Source organism: Vombatus ursinus, unplaced genomic scaffold (assembly GCF_900497805.2).
Source record: "Vombatus ursinus unplaced genomic scaffold, bare-nosed wombat genome assembly UNPS02013931.1, whole genome shotgun sequence".
NCBI lineage: Eukaryota > Metazoa > Chordata > Mammalia > Diprotodontia > Vombatidae > Vombatus > Vombatus ursinus.
In genome coordinates this window covers 114,268-136,264 of record NW_020953709.1, presented here as the reverse complement: position 1 = coordinate 136,264, position 21,997 = coordinate 114,268, and the positions used below count along the sequence as shown (strand labels likewise).

At 52.4% G+C, this 21,997-nt stretch overlaps 1 protein-coding gene across 1 annotated transcript; it reads right to left on the bottom strand.

The window, feature by feature from the left end:
* Nucleotides 1–7,041: 7,041 nt before the first annotated feature.
* LOC114040666 (solute carrier family 22 member 6-A-like) lies at nt 7,042–21,023 on the bottom strand. Its single transcript, XM_027858784.1, is given in 10 exon segments — nt 7,042–7,072; nt 7,170–7,386; nt 8,131–8,244; nt 10,093–10,307; nt 11,911–12,026; nt 12,414–12,537; nt 14,812–14,980; nt 18,110–18,264; nt 18,684–18,787; nt 20,631–21,023. Coding segments are annotated over 10 exon segments (1,638 nt in total).
* Nucleotides 21,024–21,997: the final 974 nt, after the last annotated feature.

Sequence of the window (21,997 nt, the reverse complement as noted above, 5' to 3'; positions counted from 1 at the left end):
AGGGGCTGGCCTTTTGAGTGCTGGCAGGTGCTCCAGCCCAGGGCAGACTGAAGTCCAGCAGCCTGGGTGCAGCCCATTGGAGCTGTGTGGGCCTGGGGGGCAGTGGCCATTCCTGCTCATTACCTCCTCCAATGGCTATTTTTGGTCTCCTCTGAAGGGATTCGCTCCTCTCCACCCCCACCCCCTGGGCAGAGGCGGTAGAAGACTGAAATAGAAATGCAGGCTTGGGTGCTCTGGTGTCTGTCTCCTCCTCCTGCGGAGAGGAAGCGGCCCTGGCCACTTTGGGCGGCTGGAAGCCAAGCTCCTGAGGGTGGTCTTGGCTTTGCCTTTAACACTTCATGGGGTCTTATTCCTGCCCAGATCACCTCCTAATTTTGGAGTGGAGAGAAGGACCCAACCTGGAGGGAGTTTGCCCATTGTGGGATCCCTAGGACATGGGATCGTAGGCTTCTAAATTTTGAGCTGAAACGGGCCAATTCCTTCATTTTACAGGTAAGGAAATTGAGGCTGAGAAAGGTTAGACGGCTTGCTAGGAAATGGTAGAATCCAAATTCGGGACCATCGGAACCCCAGTTCAGTGCCCTTAACACAATCATGGTGCCTGGGGCACAGATGGCTTGGGAGAATTGTTAGCTGCTCATTAAGACCCCTTCAAACAAGCCTGGGGCTCCTGGGTGGGGACTAAGTATAGGGGACCTCACAGGATTTAGGTCACAGGAACAGTCCCCTCCTTCTTCAGAGAAGGAAACCGAGATCTGCTGGGGGGGGATGGGATTTGCCCAAAGTCATAACTGGGGTACCCGGCACAGGTGGAGTTCCAACCTAGGGCCTGAGCTGGGTAGCCAAGGCAGGCAACACAGTGGAGTGAGGTGCTGGGATGGTCTGGTCAGGCTGGCTGCCCCTCACAGGGACCTGGGCAATCCACAGAGTCCTGATTTCTCCGGCTTGGGGGGCACCTCAGAAAGAACCCTTGGGGTGACTTGTCAGTTACTAGCTGTAAGCAAATCACTTCCTCTCCTGAAGCCTCAGTCTCCTTCTCTGTAAAATGGAGGTAATACCACTTGCACTGCTGACCTCGATCTCTCAGGGATGTGGAAATAGGAAAAAAGCCATTGATGTGGGAGGAGCCCCTGCCACAACGCCCTTCCTTCCCATCCGCTTTTTATCAAGTGAGATTTTTGCAAAGGGCTTAGCACAATGCCTCCCTATCACACAGAAGTCATCTAATAAACGTTTGCTCTCTTCCCCTCTGTCAAGGTGTTAGAATGTGAGCTCCTCAGGACAAGAGTCTGGCTTGAAGTAAGCCGCTTAATAAAATATTGCTGGGGGTAGTGATAATGCCCTTGGCTGGGCAAGGCCTGGGAGAGACTGCCCAAGAAAGGACTTGGTAGGAGAGCCTGAAAATGCCTGGAGGATTCTTGTGCAGCTCCCTCCCTCCCTACTCTTTTGTCTGCCTCCTTTGTGCCCCACCCCCTAACTCCCTTAAGCCTGGACACCTCCTCCTAGCTCCACATATCTCTAGGCTGAGGGGTCACTCTGGAGGCAGGGCTAGGACGGTTCTCAGAGGCTCCCACAATTCCCTCACAGATGTCAGAAGGGGACCATCTACCAGGGCAGTGGTCTGGAAGTGAGGGTGGCGACCCGGGGTCTTGGGTGAGCCGGATAGTCCCTGAGGCAGATAGATTTCCAGGGAAAGGAAATGGGCTTTCCCAGGAAAGATCTGGGATTTCTGGGAATGTTTTCTCTCTATCCATTCCCAGGTTGGGGAAAGGGCTGCAGCACCCCCACGCAAGTGGCGCTACTCTAGGTAGCCGGTGCAGTGTACCCACTTGGCCTGGTATCAGGAAGACCTAAATTCAGATGTGGCTTCAGACAAACTGTGTGACCCTGGGCAAGTCCCTTAACCTCATTTTCCTCAACTGTAAAATGGGGGTCATAACGGCACCTACCTTCCAGAGTTATTGTGAGAATCAAAAGAGATATTCGTAAAGCATTTAGCACAGTGCCTGGAACATTGCAGGCACTTAATAAATTCTTGTTCCCTTTCCCTTTGCTTCCTCTCTTTGTGCCTCAGTTTCCTCATATGTAAGGTGTGTGTGCACAAAAGAAAAAAAAAAAAGAGCTCTGGAAAATCGAGTGAGAGACCAGTGCCACTGGGAGCTCGGGGTTTCTCCTGGTTTCTGTTGCCAGTCAGCACAAAACAGGTGCTCGCTGGCCCTCCAGTCTCCAGCTGCCCTCTGGGAGCCAGCCTGGAGCCAGAACACAATGGCACAACCTTTCCTCAGCCTGCAGACGCCTTAGGCTCCCACGCCCAGAGCCAGTCCTAGGGCGCAGCTTCTCGAGTGAGCTCAGTACTTGACCCTCCTCCCAGGGCCCCTGAGCTGGGCCCTGGGAACTCCCGGTGCCTCAGCAGCTGCCGGGGCGCGGATCAGGATCTTCCGGAAGGCTGCCCTGTGCCCTTGGGCGGGTGGGCCGGGACAAACTGCCGGGAGTGGGGCTGAGACGACGCTTCCCAGCCCACCTTGGCTGGGGGCAGGCTACCCGGAGGGAGAGAGAAACCTTAAGGCCTGAAGACTTGCGGCTCGGACCCACAGACAGGAGCCGGCCGCCCTTCAGCTAGCGGACCGGTTCCATACATAGCCAACCACCTTAGTTCCGTCCTCTTTCTTTACCCGCCCAGCCTGGTACAGAGGACAACGCGCCAGGTTTAGAGTCCGACTCTTGGCTCTGTGGCCTGTGGAATCTTGGGAAGGTTCTTTCCTTTTCTGGGCCTCAGTTTCTCCATTTGTAAAAACAAGGGGAGGAGGAGGGACAAGATCGCAGCTCAGAGGGCATCTAGTTCGATTCCCCTCCTTTCGCAGATGAGGAAACTGAGCCTTTAAGGTTGTTTTAACCTGTATCCTCAGGGCTGGGCTTAGGGCCAAAGTCAGCCCACTAAAATGGAAGCCTGAAGTATTTTGCCTTTTTTTCCAAATGACCTCCGGTCTCCGATGTGTTGCTCAAAGCCGGATGGATTCTCAGAAAATAAGCTCCCCAAGTCAGCTGCCCGAGGCTCCCTCACCTGAGTAGGACGAAGGCGCGGCCCCCTCGCCGCCCCCCACCCCCCGCCCCGCCTCCACTCCCTCGGAGAGGAGCATGCCGCAAAGCTCTGGAATGCATTCCAGCTCCGCCACTTCCTTGGTGTGAGACCTTGGGCAAGTCCTTGCCCCTCCGCTCAGTTTCCTCCTCGGTTAAAGAGGGGACTGAACCGATCACATCTAAAGGTCCTTTCCAGCTCTAAATCTTCTGATCCCACGGGAAGGTAGCTGGTCCCTGACGCGAGCGCTCTCTCATCCTAGGGGTTTCCTACAGGTGGCCACGCGGACTGGCACCCCCCCCTTGCCACTTCTCCTCCTTCCCACGGGCCTTGTTCTCCCCACGTCCTAGCGTCCCTGCCTCTACTCCCCAGCCGGCGGCCATTATGAACCCGCTTCTCCCCACCCCCATCTTGCTCCTCGCCCCCTCCCGTTCAGGGGGCGCAGCCGGAGCGGTCGGGGGCGGGGGCGGGGGCGGGACGTGTGTTCCAGCTTCTCTCTCCCCTTCTCAAGCGGCCTCCGATTTCTGGAGGGCACTGGTCGCTCGGCGGCCGCTGGTTTGCGCCCTCCAGACCTCGAGCCCTCAAACTCCAGGCTTAACACCCATTTCATAGATTGGGAGGGGAGTGGCCTGAGGTCTCGGTCCACTGTCTTTGAGCTGGGGGGCAGAATTTGGGCAGCTCATGCCCTCTGTCTTAATGGCTGTCTTTGAGGAGTCGGCCTTCTGTCTTTACCGTCCGAGGCCACTGGTTAGAGGAGCGAGTATGGCCTCTAAGGGCTAAGAGAGGCTTTTGCCTGAATTTGGAGAGACCCCCCCCCCCCCCAACCCCAGCGATCAAGGGGAGAGCGCTACAATGATATTAAGGGTAATGGTGTTAATTCTCCTTGGAGAGACAGGCCTCCAGAGGCCGTTTCTCCAGCTCTGGTGGCCCGAGCCCCTCGAGCAGGATTCAGAGGCGGGCATCAAGGGTGGAATCCTAGGCAATCTGTTCCTTTTCCTTAGTGGGGCTGACTCTGGGTCAGACTCAGGAACTGGGTTCCATTCTGCGGACGGCAAAAATACAGCCAACCTGAGAGGAAAGGGGTGTGTGTGTGTGTGTGTGTGTGTGTGTGTGTGTGTGTGTGTGCTTTCCAGGAATCTTGCCCTCTTAACTTCCTTCCCTCCAGGGGCCCCCCCCCCCCCATCCCCATCCCTCCTCTGATTAGGAGATAGGACAATAGTAAAAGCAGCTGGGAGTGAGTTTCTACGCTCCGGCCGCAGCCTGGGGCCCCCATTCCTGGCAGGTTGGGCTCCTGCCTTGGCCACAGTCACGACCGCTTGACGTGTCTCTGTAGGCTAGGCTGGAAGGCAGCATCCTAATCTTAACCTCAGGTGGACTCGCTGATTCTCCTCTGGCTCTAGCCTCAGTTTCTACAGCTGTAGGGCAGGACCTGTGAGAAAGGGTCTGGTCAAAGAGGGAAGAATTTCCTCCAGAGTCATAAATGTTCAGAGTTGGAGGAGACCTTCTTTCACAGTTGAGGAAACCGAGGTCCAGAGAGAGGAAGGAACTAGTCTAAGGTCACACAGCAGGTTAGTGGAAGACTCCGAGGCTCGAGCTCAGATATCCTGACTCCTAGGCTAGGCACCCCTCCCCCTCCCGCCCCCACCCCCAACTCCAGTTGAGGCTCCTATTTTGCCATTGTCCCTGTCTGGGGTTGGGGCGGGCGGGGATGGGCAGGTGTGTCCTAGCTCCCAGCTCCCTTCCCTAGGCTCTCAGCCCTCTCCAACCCTGCCCGGAAACCTCCGACGCCCGATCCCGAGGAGCCAAGCTCAGGGTCCCTTGGTCCAGACAGCCGCAGATTTAGCGCCCTCGGGTCACGCCGCCGGAGATGAGACATTAGATAGAAACCAGAACCCGGGGGTTGGGAGTGGCGTGCGCCCAGGGCCATTTTTCTCCCTTCTCCCTACCCCCGCCCACGCGAACCTCCCACCACCACCATCGCCGCCCTTGCCCTAGCCCAGCCCAAGATCCCCAAGGTGGTTTTGGGCTGGGGGCGAGGGAAGCCAGAGGACACAGCCTCCTAACCGCATAGGAGCTCACGCAGCAGGGCGCAGGATGCGGGGTGGTGGTGGTGGTGGTCCAGTTTGTCCTGGCCAGACCTCTCCCTGCCGCGCCCCTCTCTCCCACCCTGGTCCAGTCCACAGCACTGCCCTGGCCCCGGCACCGTCTTCTGCGCCCACCCTTGGGCGGGGTTCAGGGGCAAAGACCCCCCCCTGCCGTCACACTTACCTGGGGTAGCCCCCCACGCCGCGCCTCGGGGCTCAGTTCCAAGGTCAGGCCCCGCTTGGGGCTGGCGGAGCCCGGGCCCTGGCCCCTAGCACCTGGGCGGCGTCGGGGCCCCCAAAGCTCCCTCCACCTTCTCCTCTCCGCCTCCAGAGAGCCGGGCTGCCGGCCGCTCCTGCCCGCCTGCTTCGGCCGAGCTGCACTGTGCCGAGGCGTAGCGGAGGCACCTCCCGCCGCGCCCCCTAGTGGGCGTGGGGTGCCCCGCGCGGCCGAGCCCCTCTTTGCTATCTCCATCATTACCCACCCTCTCGGCTGCTCCAGGTGGGGTGTGTGTGTGTGTGTGCTGGGGAATGGTCTGGACATTGATGGACGCGGGGGCTGAGCTAGTTGGGGGGGGGGCTTTGAGTGCCTGGGACCTGCTGGGGTGTCTGTCCAATTAATCGTCCTTGCCTCCTCTCCTCCAGCCAACGTCCCCCTCTCCGGGTCAACAACACTTGGAGTAGACAGAGATTGGGGTCTGGACAGTGTGGGCTGACCCCTGCAAGAAGGCCACAGCTGTGCCCCAGCCCCGGCCGCTCATCACTTTTCCCTCAGTTCCAGCTCCTTGCTGCTGAGGGGCTGGAAGACCATCCCACCCCTCTCTCCGTATGGGCCCTGCCTCCCAACACCCCGGAGCTGACCCGTGTGCAGCTGTGGTAGTAATTTCTTCTGATTGGAGGGCCTCGGAGGCCGCCTGTTTACTGTTCCTGCCGAGTCTGGCAGCGTGGAGATTAATGGGGCACAATCGAGTTAGGGCCCCGTGGCTGGGGCTGAGAGGAAGGAGGCAGAGGGGGAGGGGAGGCTGCCTGCTGGGTCTTCGGAAGCCTGGCCAATGGCACCAGGCACGCCCATGTCTGAGCCCCTCATCGGGGAGGAAAGCCTGGAAGAACTTGGGGGGGGGGGGTTAGCATGAAGTGCTATAGAGATGGAGGCCCCGAATGAGGAGTCCTCCCCCATCCTTATGATTTCTGCTTTGAACCTTGCATGTTCCCCAGGCCTGGAGGGAAATCGGGTGCTGCTTCCTTCCTCTCCTTTCTTGGACCTGGGATGGAGGAGCAAGAGTGAAGCTGCCCGGGTTTTTAAAAGCAAGCTAAGGTAAGCCCCCCAGCCAAGGCCCTCAGCCAAGGCACAGCATTAAAGAAAACTCTTTATTAGCCACCTAATGTGGGTACAACCCTGTCCCCTGTAGCTGCTCTACCAAAGGGGAAACCGAGGCAAGAGCTGAGAGCAGCAGGCCTGGGGCCTGCCTGTGGGGGCATGGTGTAAGTAGGGCTCAAGCCTTCTGTTTTCAGGGCTGCCCTAGGTCAGCTTTTCAGACCCAGGGGGACAGAAGGTGGGTGGAGGGTGGGGTGGGGGAGGCTGAGCCTGTGAGAAGGTGGGAGACTGGCTTCAGTATTTTTCTTAGCATCCTCAGGCTGGGAAGACCTTCTGGAAGTAGCTGGCATCTCATCCTCTTCTCTGAGGAGGACCAGGCCCCAAATAGAGCAGGTAGGGGTGGATGAGCCAGGGAGGGCTGGAAGTCCCAGGAACAGAACAGAACTCAGGTGTCCTATCTCCCAGTTGGCCATTGGCCAGGCACCCACGGCCTTGGCCTAGGAGACATCCTCCGGTCACTTGGTGTTTCTACCCGTGTCCCCGGCCACCACCTGTAGGGCTGCTTTCTCCTAAGGATCTGTGTCCTGCTGCTGGGTAAGCCTGAAGGGCCAGATATGTGTGGAGTGAGTAGGAAGACCTTTAAGAAGAAAGGGGGACATGCTCGGACAGGCCAAGGAAAGCTTGAACGGCCACCCACCTGTTCTCTACCTCTTCCACGGTGTCCTTCAATGGTCGGTTTCTGGTTTCCGGCAGCCCAAGAGCCACAAAGCCAGAGAGCACCGGGATGGAGCCATAAATGATGGGGGGCATCAGAGGCATCTGTTCCCCCATCAGCTTTACCAGTGGGGCCACAATGCCCCCCACTCGAGCCATGGTGCTTCCCACCCCCAGGCCAGTCTGCCTGGGGGGTGTCCAGTTCCAGAGGAGACAAGGAAAGTTAATTTCAGGGAAGAACCTCATTGACCCGCCCAGCTCTCCTCACATGCCCAGCACCCTTTTTTTTCTACCATCCTAGCCTGGGTGTGCCTGAGGCATCAGCAGATTAACTGTCTGCCTTCTACTCTGATCTAAACACCAGCTCCCATCTTCTGGCTGAGGCCCGAGTTTTTGCATTTAATCCCAGTTTTAAAACATCCCCTGAGAGGAATTAGGGCCCAGCCTTATCTGTCACTGACCTCGGATGGCCAGACTCTCAGTTTTGTCTTGAGACTAAAGACAGCAGTATAAGGAGGGAAAATGAGGGTGTAAGGGGCCTGAGAGCTAAAGGGTGAGCACTCCCCACAGGGATGGAGCAGGGGAGCAGGGGTACTGAAGGTCATCCCCACTTTTGTCACAGTCCCTGAAGCCCGGTGCCCTGAATCTCTGCATTTGAGCCCAGCAGACCTCCTTGGCTTTGCACAGCATGGAACACTTTCCCAGGTCTCCCCATTCCCCCAACCTCATTCCAAGAAGTGTGGCCTTGTCAGGGAAACCCCAGAGTCTGCCATCCTTGGTGTGCCTGAGAAAAGTCCCTGTCCTTTCCCCTCCCCTCTTTCTAAATGTCACCCCTTCAGACTCTTCTCCCTCAGCTGGGAAATGACTTCTCAGCATTAAGAAGCCAGCCCAAGTCAGATCCCCTCCCCCCAGACTGGGGCCTCACACCCAGATTCCAGCCAGCTCCTACCTGATGGCCGTTGGGTACAGCTCCCCCGTATAGAGGTAGACGCAGTTGAAGGAGGCGGCCAGGCAGCCTTTCCCTAACACAGCCAGTGTTGTCCGAAGGGCAGCTAGTTCTGAGAAAGGATACAGATAGGATGCTGGAGGCATGGTGGTGTGTGTGTGTACGTGGTGTGTGTAAGTGTATATGTGGTGTGCGTGTATGTGAGTGTGTATGTGGTGTGCGTGTATGTGAGTGTGTGTGTGAGTGTGTGTGTGTATGTGGTGTGTGTATATGTGAGTGTGTGTGTGTGTGTGTGTGTGTGTGTATGGGTGTGTGTATGTGTGTATGTTTACACAGACAGAGTCTGTAGGAAGCTGCTCAGCCCAGGATTACAGGTCCCCTAGCTCTGCTCGGCCCCACTGTTTCCACATTGTTCAAAGCCCCAGGAAGCAGAAAATGGAGGCATGGTTATTCTTGATTGCCAGATGACAGGACTGAGCCTTGCCCAATGTCACTTGGGGTCCCTGAATACCAGCTTTTAGGCTGTCCAGGAGCCTTCTGTGCCTTTCGCCCCTCCACATGGGTGGGTCTTCCTTCAGGGTCAGGCCACTGTGCAAAGGTCCCAGGGCAGGGACCCACATGCCTCTGTCCTCCCTCCTGGCCAGGTCAGAGTTGGGGTTGGTTGCTAAAATCCTGGGGCCAAAAGAAGGGCTAGAGGAAAAACAAACAGGCCTCTGCCTTGGCTCTTGCTCTCCCTCTTTCCCCTCAGCTCCCCTCTTTCTGGCCCTCCTTTCAATTTCTTCTTTTATGATCCTTGGGGTGCTTGGGGTCAGCCTGGTGGCTCTTCTGAGGTAGGGACATAATAAATGTTACGTTACGGAGAATGGAATTATTTTTAATGGGTTAGAACCCAGTGAGGTTTACCAGTGGGGCCACAGTGCCCCCTACTTGGGTGGGGTGCAGTGCCCTGAAGAGAACCCTGGAAAAGGGCCTGGGCCCTAGTCTCAGCCTGCTCCTTATTATCTGGTTGACCTTGGGCAAGTCACCTCCCCAGCCTGGCCTTGTCATCTAATAATAACAGTCAACATTTCTACAGAACTTTAGGGTTGGCAAAGAATTTTACATATATCGTCATATTTAATCCTTGCGACAATCCTGGGAAATAGGTGCTATTATCCCCCATTTTACGGCTGAGGCTAGGAAGGTTAAGTGATTTTCTCTGTGTTGCCGTTAGGAAGGTGAGATTTGAACCTAGGTCTCCCCTACTCTACAGGTTTGTTGTTTTCCTACGAGTGACCTGGGGTAAATGATAACACCTTTCTGGGTCTTAGTTTCTCCTATGGAAAATGAGGGGCATCGAGGTCCTTTCTGGCTCTACATCTACAATCCTAGTACTATTCAAGAATAACTCTTGGGACCTCAGTTTCCCCATCCGTACAAAGAGGAGGCTGGATTAGATGAGGACTAAGATGCTTTGGAGCTGCCAGCCCTTCGAGTCCATCTATTTGAGCCAAAGTCCTGGCTAGCAGGAGGAGACCAGAACAGGTTCCTCTGGGTGGCCATGAGCTGGGTTAGAGTGGCTGAGGTGCCCTCCTGGGTGAGGAGACAAAATCAGAAGGTGCCACCACTGGAGAATGAAGGAAATTGTTTTGGAAGGTCATAGATCGAAGGATTTAGACCTGAAAGGGAGGTCATACAGTCCAACCCCCTCATTTTACAGATGGGGAAACTGAGGCCCCAGAGGTTGTGACTTGCCTAGGGTCACAGGTAGTAAGTATAACATATACCTGTTTAGTTAGGGAGACTCAAGTTCAAAACCTTTCTTACTGGCTGTGTAATGAACAAATCATTTAACCTTCCTCAGTTTCTTCATTTGAAAAATGGGACTGATAATAGTGGAAACCAAGGCTGGGAGAGGTTTTGAGTTAGTGGCTTGCTTCAGGCAGGGCAGGAGGGGGAGCTGCCCTGGGTAGGCACTCACCTGCAGGCACAAAGAGGTTGGCCAGGATGCCCAGTCCAGCTAGGACCAGGGTGGTCACTTGGGCTACCCTGCGCCCAGCTCGGCTCATGCCCAGGGTGGAGAGCAGTTTGGCCGGAATATCCACGATGCCAAACAGCAGCTGCAGCATGTGTACCCGGAGTCCAAAGCCCTGCAGGTCCATGGCCACTCCATAGTAGGCGAAACTGGTAGCAAACCTTTGGGAAGAGGGGGAGGAAAGGAGATGCAAGGTGTTTCCTCCCCCACTGCCCAGCCTGAGGCTTTTTCTGGGATGGAAAAGTGTGAGGCCTAGGGCCCTGCATCTCCCAGGGGATGGGATGGAATCAGGAGGGGGGGGGGGGAGTGGGGGGAGAAGACGAGGGGCTGCCTGCCACCTGGGGAGATCTGTCTTCCTCTTCTCCATTTAGTCTGGAGCAAAACTGTCCTATCCCTATAGTTAGTTATCCAGCTCTCTTTGTTTTCTTTTTCTTTTCTTTTCTTTTTTTAGTTATCCACTTGAGGGTTTACAAAGCTCTTTTCCTTCATTACCTTCTCTGGTCTTTCCTACTGCTCTGTGAAGTAGGACCTTTAGTGTTTTCATTCTACTTATGAAGCCCAGAGAGGTTAAGGAAATCTGTCCAAGGTCACACAGCTCACTAGCTTAAGTCTGGTCTTCTTAACTCTGTCAGTGCTGGGTCTCCCTATGGAGAAACCATCCCCTGGAGAGGGTCCTCAAGCCGTCCCACTTCCTTATTTTTCTGATAATGCACTAAAACCCACAAACAGGACAATTTTGCTTTAAACTGAATGGTGAACAGTCAGAACCCCCAGATGGTCCATGAGCCAGATCACCCCCTTTTTTCTCCAATGGCCTGTGAGCAGCTAAGGTGACACAGTGGAGAGAGCTCTGGACTTGGAATCAGGAAGACCTGAGTTCAAATCTTGCCTTAGATACCCAACAGCTATATTACTGTGGCCATTTGTTAATCTCTCTCAACCTCAATTTCCTCATCTGTAAAATGGGATAACAATAGCACCTACCTCATAGGATTGCTGGGAGGACCAAATGAGATAATAAAGTGCTTTGCAAACTTCCAAGCGCTCTAGAAAGGCTAGTTCTTGGTTATTATTCCCCTTCCTAAACCCTCCTTCAGGATAAAGGGATATGGGGCTTCTCACTTCTGAGGTCCTTCTTATGTTCATCCCAGAAGATAAAACAGAGGAATGTGTTTGTTGGAGGGAGTGGCCAGACGTCCCCTACATCATCGAGGCTGTGCATATCTTACACATATCATATAATACATACATACATATGTATTATATATCCATATATATGACACACACATATATAATATATAATTATATATGTGTATATATGCACATATTATATACATATATACAATATATGACACATACATATACAATAATATATAATACATGTATGTATATATGCATATAATATGCACACACATACTATATAATACATGCATGTACAATACACATATAACATACACATGTAATACACAATCATATATGTATATATAACACACACATCTATAATATGTAATTATATGTGTATATATAATATACACATATACAATATATAATACATACATGTACAATACATATATAACACATACACATACAAATATATAATCATATATGCATGTGTATATGCATATATACGTATATACATACATATATAATACATATAGCATATAAATGTTTGCATATCTTTTGCATATCTTTGCATATCTTAAAATGGCATATAAAGGGTGTGCAAGTCCCTCAGACAGGGCTCCTGCCTGCAAAAGCACCTACCAGACAGCAGCCAGGCACTTGGAGATGCGCCGAATGGTGGGTGTGTGGATTAGGTCCCAAGGGGTTCCTGGGGCCTGAGCCAGATCCAGTTCTTTCCGAAGATGGGACCTCAGGGCCTAGGCAGCAATAGGAGAGAGCCAGAGCTTAGGTGAAGGCTCCCTTCTTTTGTAGCCGTGGGGCCCAGGGGGATATGGGGTGTGGAGGAAAGGGGGCACCTAATAGAGAGTAGACTTTCCCAGGCTCCTGGAGTTAGAACAAACAAGAGCCCTCTAAGGCAGGATGAGGATGGAAAAGGATTCCAGAAGCCAGGGCCGCCGCTCCATTCATGGCCAAACACCACGGCTATTGCCAGGGCCCTGTCTTTCAGGGTCACTTACGTGTCAATTCCTCTTCTCCTTTCCATCCTCCTTTCCCTCTCCCCCCTTTCTCTTTTCCATTCTCCTCCCCCATCTCTTCCCTTCCTGGTATTCTGGGGAGCCAGGTCTCCCTGGCAACTCTTTCACCTCTATGCTGAGTTTCTCTCCTTCTGTTTTCTTCCCATTGATGCGAGCTACCCTCTTCAGCACCTGGACAGCCCGCTCTGGTCTTCCAGCCAGGACCAGCCATCGTGCTGACTCTGCAAACCACCTGGGGATGGGGGTAGCCACGGTATCTCAGAGCCATTTCTAAACTAGCATCTTTCTCTGTACATCATCCCCACTGAGAAGCCCACTGGTCTTGGCTTGGAAAACTCCAGCAAGGGTACCCTCCACCTCCTTGGGCAGCCCACTCTGTTCTGAGACAGCTCTTGGCAGTAGGAAGTTTATCCTGCCATTCTGAATCGTTCCCACCCATTGCTCCCAGGTCTGTCCTCGGTCAAGGCAGAACAAACCCAATCCTTCTTCCACATGTTGTTCCATCATTTTCAGTACTGTCTGACTCTTCACGGACCCATTTGGGGTTTTCTTGGCAAAGATGCAGGAGTGGTTTGCCATTTCAACCTTTCAGATACTTGAAGAAAGTTGGCTTGTCATCCCAAGTCTTTTCTCCAGGCTAACCATCCCTAGATCCTTCAGCCAATTCACATATATCATGATCTCATGGCCCTCCATCCTCCCTGTCTCTAACTTATCAATGTCCTTCCCAAAATGTGGGGCTCAGAACTGAACACACTGTTCCCAATAGAGTTGGACCAGGACCTGGTATAGAGGAACCGTCATTCCCTAGTCTGGGCAACATGGCTTCATGAATACAGGACAAGGTCCTATTAGGTCCTTTGTATACCATATTGAGGTCACTTTCCACCTAATGGCCGAGACCTTTTTCTGGTGAGAATCTATTTCATGATGCCAGCTCCCTTCCCCCCTCCCCCCTTGTACTGAAGAAGTTGATTTTTTGAACCTGACTGTGAGACTTTACATTTATCTCTATGAAATTTCATCTGATTTTCTTCCTGAAAAATTTTTTAGGGCCATGACTTTTTCCATTCCCTCCTAGTCTTTCATTATATATGTAAATCTGAAAAAACAAACAAACAAACACATTCTATTCAGAGACAGTTTGGCACAGTGGATGGAGTACAAACTTGAGTCACTTAATCGCTGTCTGCCTCAGTTTCCTCATCTGTAAAATTCAAATAACAATAGCACTTACCTCCCAGGGTTTTTGTGAGGATCAAATGAGATAATATTTGTAAAGCACTTTGCAAACCGTGAAGTGATGTATGTATTGGTTTTTATGATTGTTATTCTATGTCTTTATCCAAAGGCATAATCTAGGCATCTAGGCAGCGCAATGGATAGAGTGTTGGTCCTGGAGTCAGGAAGACCTGAGTTAAAATCTGGCTTCAGACATTTACTAGCTACGTGACCCTGGACAAGTCACTTAACCTCTGTTTGCTTCAATCTATTGGAGAAGGAAATGGCAGAGCACTCCAGCATCTCAGTATGGTGTCTGGGGTCACGTGAGTCAGACTGAACAACAACAATAATCCAAGTCATTGATATGAATGTTAAATAGCACAGGACAAAGTACAGATTCCCTGGGCACTCCATTAGAGACTTTCCAAACTGACATCAGCACATTCGGTGGTTCTGATTACTCTTTATATCCAGCCATCTATGCAGCTCTGATTTCATTTAAGGCACCATTGTTTAGCTTGCATCTTTCTGTCTTTTCCACACAAATAACAATGAAAAGTACTTTGTTAAAATCTAGGTAGACTACATCTAAAGTGTTGCTTGGATACAATTGTTACTCATAGCTCCTTTTTCCAGACGATTCCTACAGGGAAAGCCTCCTTCGTGATCCCACCACAGGGGGGCAGTAGCTCCAGATTTCCAATGTTGAGCTTAAGACGATCACACAATATGGCCCCTTCCCAATGGGTATCTCCTAATGGGTCTCTCCCTAGCAGAACCATCAGGGCCAGGTTTGATCTTTTTCATCTTTTGTTTCGCAGGGATGGGAAGTCATGAACAAGGGCTGATGGTTAGTTAACAATCTTTACACCTGGGGTTTTAGAAACCATGATCCAACCAACCACCTCCTTTTACAGAGGAGGAAACTGAGGCCCAGTATGTGTTGAACACTGACAGTTCGTTCAGCACTGTGATCACTGTTTCTGGGGGAGACACAGTCCCTCCCTGACCTCTGGAAACCATCTCCACCCACACCTCCAGCCCCCTCACACCCACCTACTGCATGGGATCATAGGGAGCTGGAAAGCCCCTTCCAGACCATAGAAATCAACTCCCTAATTTTGCAGACAAGAAACTGAGGCCCAATGAGTTTCAGCAACTTGCCCAAACCCTAATTCCAAGTTCTAGTTGGGACTCTAGATAGAACCATTTACACAAGGCTTCCATCCCAGTAGGAAATAGGAACAGGGGCTGACGTTTGGCTCTCATTAAGTACACCTACCAGGAGTAGCAGAAGAAGGCAAAGAAAGGCAGAGAGATTGTGAGCTGGAGCCAGCGCCAGTTGGGGAGGGCATATGCCAGGCCTGGGAGGAGGATCTGCCCGAGGGTGGCAGAGTAGCTAACCAGGGTCCCCGTAATTGTGCGTGTCCGCGTCGGGGACCACTCTAGAACTGGAGAGAAGAGAAAGTCACCTTTTCCCCTCTGCGCCTCAGTTTCCTTATCCATTCAAAACAAAAGTTCTCCTAAGTGATTACTAAGTTCTCTTACCTGTGACATTTTATGCTTTCTTCTAAGGCCCCTTTCAGCTTCAATATTCTCTAGTCTAAGGTTCCTTTTATCTCTAACATTCTCTGTTCTGCATTCTAATAGTCTAACTATGTTCTAAGGTCCCTTCTAATGGTGACATTCTAAGATCTAGGACCCCAGTGCCGACATTCTGTGCTCTTAGGTCCCTTCCAGCTTTGTGAGGGTGTTTTCTACTCTATCATTCTAGGTTCTAAGGTCTTTTTCAACTTCAACATTCTTTGCTCTAGGTCCCTCCCAGCTCTGACAAGCAATTTTCTAAATTCCCAGCTCTGATAGCCTATTTTTAATGCTCTAGCACTCCAAATTTTAAGGTTCCTTTCAGTGTTAATATTCTATGTTCTAAGATCCCTCCTAGCTCTGCTATTCTATGTTCTAAGGAACATTCCAGCTTTGACATTTTATGTTCTAGGTCCTTGCCAGTTTTGATATTTTATGTTCTGTGCATTCTCATATACCCCTACCATCCTGGGCTCCACTCTAGTCTCTGGGATTCCTCTGCCCAGAATCCCTCCTTCCTTTCTGATTCCTACTTCTGACTCCTTCATCCACATATCCTTCTCAACTCCCCAACCTCTTCTGACTCCCTGAACAAGTTATTAGGTTTCTATCTACCTGAGAAGTCATGTCCTTTCCCTTCCTCAGAACTCCTCCTTTCTATCTGTCTTCCCTAAGGCCTCTCTCTAGAGGCAGCCCCTACAGCCTCTACGCAGTTCTCAGGGCAAGGAATTCCTTCCATATTTGTTGTCATTGGCCCTAAACAACCTCTGAGACTGGGCCTTGCTGATGTGCTAACTACAGCCTGTGACTGGCCTGAGTCTCCTGCCCTGTCCCCTACCACTCAACCCAGCTCTCCAAAGCTGTTTCCTGGGCTCTGGGTACATAGAGTTAACAGGTCGCAGAGCTGAGCTGGGCCACGTGTGTTCTCTGGGCCAGAGCCACGGCCTGGGGGGAAGGGGGGGCAGACAATGAAGTTGCCTAGAGAGGGCTGGGATGAAGGCAAGGACTTCAGGAGGGGAAAGGGTACTGTTTACAGTAATCAGAGAACCCTCTACCCGAGCTTAAGCCTTCAGGGCACAGCTTAGCCCTAGGTGAGGGAGGGAACCCCATGGTGCCAAAACAGAGTTTTGCTGTTCCTGAGAATTCCAGGGAAGGGGGAGGAGGGGGACCAGGACTCAGACTTAGGAGCCCAGGAGTCCTGGATTCAAAGGATGGGGGTGGGGGTGGACAAGGAGGTACATGAGGAATGAAGGGAGTGAGGCTGCCGGGGGAGGGGAGGGAATGATGGAGGAGCGGCTATAGGATACTGCCAAGCACGGAACAGGATTGGGAAGAAAGGAGCAAAAAATGAGGCTGGGTTTAAATGGAGAGATTTTGATGTGGGGGTGAACCCTGGGATTAAGGGGGACTGGGCCTGAGCCCCTAATCAAATAAAAATTGGCTCCTAGTTCCCTCAATCAATATTAATTGAATCCATAGGCCCATAGAATTTAGAACTGGAAGGGACTTTTAAAATCCTTCAGTCCCTTCATTTTACAGATGAGGAAACTGAGGCCTAGAGAGGGAGGAAAGGGAAGATAATAAGCATTTATAAAGCACCTACTGTGTGCCAGGCATTGTGCTAAGAACTTTTTACAAATATTATCTTCTTTGATTCTCACAACAACCTAGTGATATAGTGGCTATTATTATCCTCTCTTACAGTTGAAGAAACCGAGGCAAACAGAGATGAAGTGGTTAAGCCCAAAGTCATGTAACTAGTACATGACAGAGGTGGGGTTTGAACCCAGGTTTTCTGACCCAGGTTCCAGGGCTCCTTCCACCTAAGTGGGCTGCCACCTGACCTACTTACTTCAATGATTCATGGGTCTGTGGTTTTGCGGGTGTGGATTCTCCCTCCACTGACACAGATAGCAACGTCTCTCTGACTTAAGAGATGGTCTTTGAGAGTGGTGGCACCATCCTTTGGCTGGCCCTGATGAAGAACCTCTCTGAACTCACCTAGGTCCTTGGTCAACAGACTCACAGTCCATTGGTTGCCAGGCCCGGCCAGTTGCCTACGTCCTGCTGGAGGCAGGAAAGAGACCTGGCTCTGTACTCAGAAGACCTGAGTTCAAATCCTGTCTCTGCTACTTATACTACACAACCTTGATCAAATCACCTCATCTCCTTGTGTCTCAGTTTCTTCATCTGTAAAATAAAAGACTTGGATTAGACGGTCTTTGAGGTTCCTTTCAGACCTATAGCTCTGATCTTATAATGCCTTTCCTTCAAATTTTCAAGAACAGAGGAAGACGTTGAGCCTCAGAGAGCAGGGATTTGCCCAAAATCACCCTGGTGGTGAGTGGCTGGATCTGACTCTCAGTCTTGAGTCCGGACCTGTCGCACTAGCCCTCTGGATGGTCTGCCTGCTTCAAGCACTCTCCCACTCCAGGGCATGCTTTACCCAGCAGTCAAAGCGACCTTCCTAAAGCCCAGTTCTGACCATGCCACCGTACCCCCACTTCCCATCAGTAAACAGCAATGCTTCCTATTATCTCCAGGATTCAATATAGTCTTCTGTTTAGCTTGGAAAACCCTCCAGCGCCTGGTCCTTTCCTACCTCGCTGGCCTCCTTCCATGTTAGTCCCCTACACGTACCCTATGATCCAGTGACCCTTGTACCCAGCTCCCTGGACTGTCCATGCCTCGAGCATTCTCTGCCTCCCCTCTGCCTCCTGGCCTCCTTGCCTTCCTTCACGACTCAGCCCAAATTGCCCCTTCTGCCAAAGGTCTTTCTTCCAGCTCTCAACGTTCTGAGATGACCTTCTGTCTGATTGGCATAAATCTCGTTTGTTCATAGTTGTTTGTCTGATGGCTCTCCTATTAAACTGTGAGCTCTTTGAGGCCAGTGACCCTACTTTGGCCTTTCTTTGCACCCCCAGCATTTCGCACAGTGCCTGGCGTGGGGTAAATGCTCCATAAATGCTTGGTGACTGACGGTTTGGGACACTCACCCAGAGACATGCAGTTGAGGATGATCCCAGAGACGGCCATCCCAACCAGAAAGCGAAGGGTGCAGTAGGTAGAGTAATTGGGGGAGAAAGCAGTGGCAGTCCCTGCCACCCCCAGCTGCAGGTAGGACCAGCTCAGCAGGGCCTTCCGACCAAACCTGGGAGGGAACAGAGGCATACTGGGCTAGATCAGGCTGTCCTTAAGGAAGGGGTCTGCAGTCTGGGATGGGGCTCAAGAGAGTGAGAGGGAATCACTGAGGGGCACCAGGGTATCCTACTGAGGCTTAGGTATATGCCCAGGTCCTGGAGGGCAACCGTGACCAGGGACTATGGGGCAGAGTCAAGGCCAATGGTGGGAGGCAGGAAGTAGGGGGGCAGGCATCATGGCCGTAAGGGACGGGTGAGGATGAAGGATCAGGGTTAAGAAAGCAGAGCCAAAATGTCGGGGAGGAGGGGTAGAGAATTAGAATTCACCCAGGGCTTCAATTTGGGGGTTTGGATCCTAAGGGTCTTGGCCAGAGGTCCAGGATGAGGGACCGGAGTCAGCTCTGCCCTCCCCCCACTCAGGCCAGAGTACCTGTCTGCCAAACTCCCAAACACCATGGCTCCCACAAGTACCCCTGCCATGTAAATGGATTGTGCCATCTGGGTCAGTTTCCAAGAGTCGCAAACCAGGTCCCACTGTTTCAGAGAAAGGGGGAGAAGGGCCTGAGGAGTTAGCAGAGAGAAGCTGGGAGCTCAATATCTAGAGCCCCAAAGCCTCACGCCCCTTCTCCCCTCCCTCTACAAAATGCCCTCCATCAGGAAGACCAGGAGTCCTTCGGGCAAAATCTGCAGTAAATGTATTGAGGACCCACGGTCTCTGAGGTGCTCCATCACCCCTCAAGCTTTTGAATTAGGTTTGGCTCTACCAGAATGTTGGGTTCTTGCAGGCAAGGAATGTTTCATTTTTGTCTCTGCAGGGTTTAACATGGCGCCTGGTACCCAGAGAGGTGGATTGCTTGATCTCTCTCTGAGGATTGCTTGGTGGTTCGAAAGGAAAGATGGAAGGGAAGCCTGCACGGGAGCAGAAGAGCCTAGGAGGATTAGCGACCTGCCCGAGAGTGGGAGGAGTTGAGGGCGGTGATTTAAGTGGGCGAATGGACCAAAGGAGAGGACCCCGAAGACCCTGACAGATGAGAGTGGGAGCTGGGACTGGGGAGGGGGGACTGCAGCTTTGTCCTAGATATTGGGCTCCAGTGATTCCTCTGGGACAATGCTCTAGCCTAAGCCTCTGTTGGTCCCACATTTTATTTGTCCCAGCCCTCCTCAGTGCCGATCTCCCGCTAAGGACTCCTCCTCCGCCCACACCTTTATCGTCCTAGGCTATGTGGCCATGCAGCCTTGGCTCGAAGACCTCCAGCACAAAACCTCTGGAGGCAGCCCCTTCCGCTCGGGGACAGCTGTCACAGTCAGGAAGTTCTAGACGGACATCAAGCCTTAGTTTGCCTCTGTGATTGTCCCCATTGCTCCAGCTTCTGCCCCCTGGGGCTGAGCAAAGGGAGGCTCGTCCTTCCCCATGAAAGGCCTTTGGTTCCTTGAACACAGTCCCAGAGTCTTCTCCAGGCCAAGCATCCATAATCCCTTTCATCAGCGCTCACTCGGTGGGTCTTTGATGCCTTCATCTTCTTTGCTCACCAAAGTCCTTCCCTAAGGGCAATGCCCCAAACTGACCAGGAGGGGAGGGAAGGCTGGAGGGGCAACATCGGCTTTCTGTTTCAGGATTTTCTAGGCTGCCCCATCACCTTCACTTTTAACTCAGTATCCGGCAAACCCACATCTCTTTCAAGACTGCTTGTTTTTCAGCCAGACCTCCTATAGCTTGTACTAGTGAGAGTGATTCTTTGAACCTTAGACACACAACTTTACATTTTTCTCTAATCAAACTCACCTCTTTAGAGTTGGCCCAAGGTGTCACGTCAGGACCCCTTTGAACCCTGACTGTCACTCTGTGTTAGCCATCCCTCCTGACTTTGGGTCGTCAGCACCTTTGAGAAGTGTGCCATCTTTGTCTTTAGTGGAGTCGCTGATAAAAATGTCGAACAGAGCAGATCCCTGAAGTGCTCCACTGGAGATCCCCCAGCCAAGGGGCTCTCAGACTGTTAGAGGCTATTCTCCAGCCATTTCCGAATCCCTCTGATTGTACTAATAACTAAATCTCGCCTTGTCATCTTTGCCAGATGATTGAATACCATGCTAAAATCAAGCAAGGTTATTCTTACAGCATTCCTCAACTTACCAACTTAATAACTCTGCTAAGAAGGAAAATAAGGTTAACTTTGCATAACTTTTTCATCTAGTTTTATCTTCTCATTTTGCGGATGAGAAAAATGAGGCCCAGAGAGGGGAAGGGGCTTAGCCAAGGTGACCCAGGTAGTAAAGAGAAGAGCTGAGATTTGACTCTGAATCTATCATTTTCCATTACACTCTCACGTCTCTTCCCTGGGGCCGAGACTTGTGTCCCCCCACCCCGGTTCCTCGTTACCTCTGTCACAATGGTGGCCTTGAACTCGCTGTGGTCATAGGTCCATCCATCTCGGCATGGTTCAGTGTTGGGGGTGCTCCTGTTGTGAGTGGTATCATTGGGCTCCAGGCTTTGCCAGTGGGGTTGGGAGAATTGCTGGCACCTCTCAGGCTGGTGGCCTCCATCCATCGGAACCCACAGCCGGAGGAGAGTCTCAGAGGTGAGGTTCCCCATCTGGTTGGCACCCAGGGGCATTGGCTGGAGCCGGCAGTGGTGCGGGGGTACTGCTGCTGAGAAGTTCTGCAGGAGATTGTGAGAGGCCGTCAGGAGTATGGGGGCCACCAGTGCAATGATGTGCAGCCGCTGGAAGTGTCCCTGTCCCCCAAGCTGCTCCAGCAGGCTGGCAAAGGTCATGGTGGCCCTGGGAGCCCCCTATCCTTAACTCTCCAAGTGTCACCCTGGGCTGGTAGGGGAAGACTTAGTCAGTGGAACAAGGCTGGTCTGGTCCCAGAGAGCCCTGGCTTTACCATCTGATCTGTTCAGCCCCTGGAGGCCGGAAACGCCAGAGCTGTGGGGGGCCCCCCTCCTCCAGGCCAACTGGTCTCAGCTGCAGATGGGAAAAGAGGCCCAGGACATTCCCCCCTCCAATCCTCTTGCCCCTCCAATTCTTGTTCCCAAGTGCTGCCCTGGTGAGACCGGAGGAGGATTCCTATTGGGACCAGGCTTTGGCAGGGACTGGCCAGGATAGCAGGGGCCAAGAACACCGCCCCCCCACCCCCACTCTACCCATCCCCCCACACCCACCCCATCTGCAATTACCTTTCCTGGGTTAAACTGTTATTTCGACTCTAGGGTATTAACCACTGGGAAGAGGAGTGGGGCATGTCCAAAATCAAGGCAAAAGCAGTGGGCAGGTCATCCAGTGGGCAAGAAGACTGATGAGTCTTAGGCTGTCCCGGACTGACCGGCAGGGCCCCTTGCCAGTCACCCCTTGGCCCCTGGGCTGCAATCAGGACTTAGAAGAGCCTTCTCTCTGCCTCATTCTGGCCCTCAGCATGTGGGTCCCCCCTCCCTGGGGGGTATATTAAAAACCACCTCAATCCTGAGCCCTGGGCAAGGGGCGAGAGGCAGAGTCCCAGAATCTCCAAACTGGAGGGATCTCAGAGGCCAGAGTCCAACCTTTTCCTGAGTGGGAACCTCCTTCACCATATCCCTGAGCAGTGGTGGATCATCTGGGCTCCCCCCACCTTTGTAGACATCCAATGATGAGGAACTTATTGCCTCCAGAGGAGGCCGCTCCACTTTGACACAGTTCTTAATGCTTAGGAAGGTTTTACCTCTACTGAGCTTAGACTGGGCATGGAGGGGGATAGGAGAAGGGAGAGAAG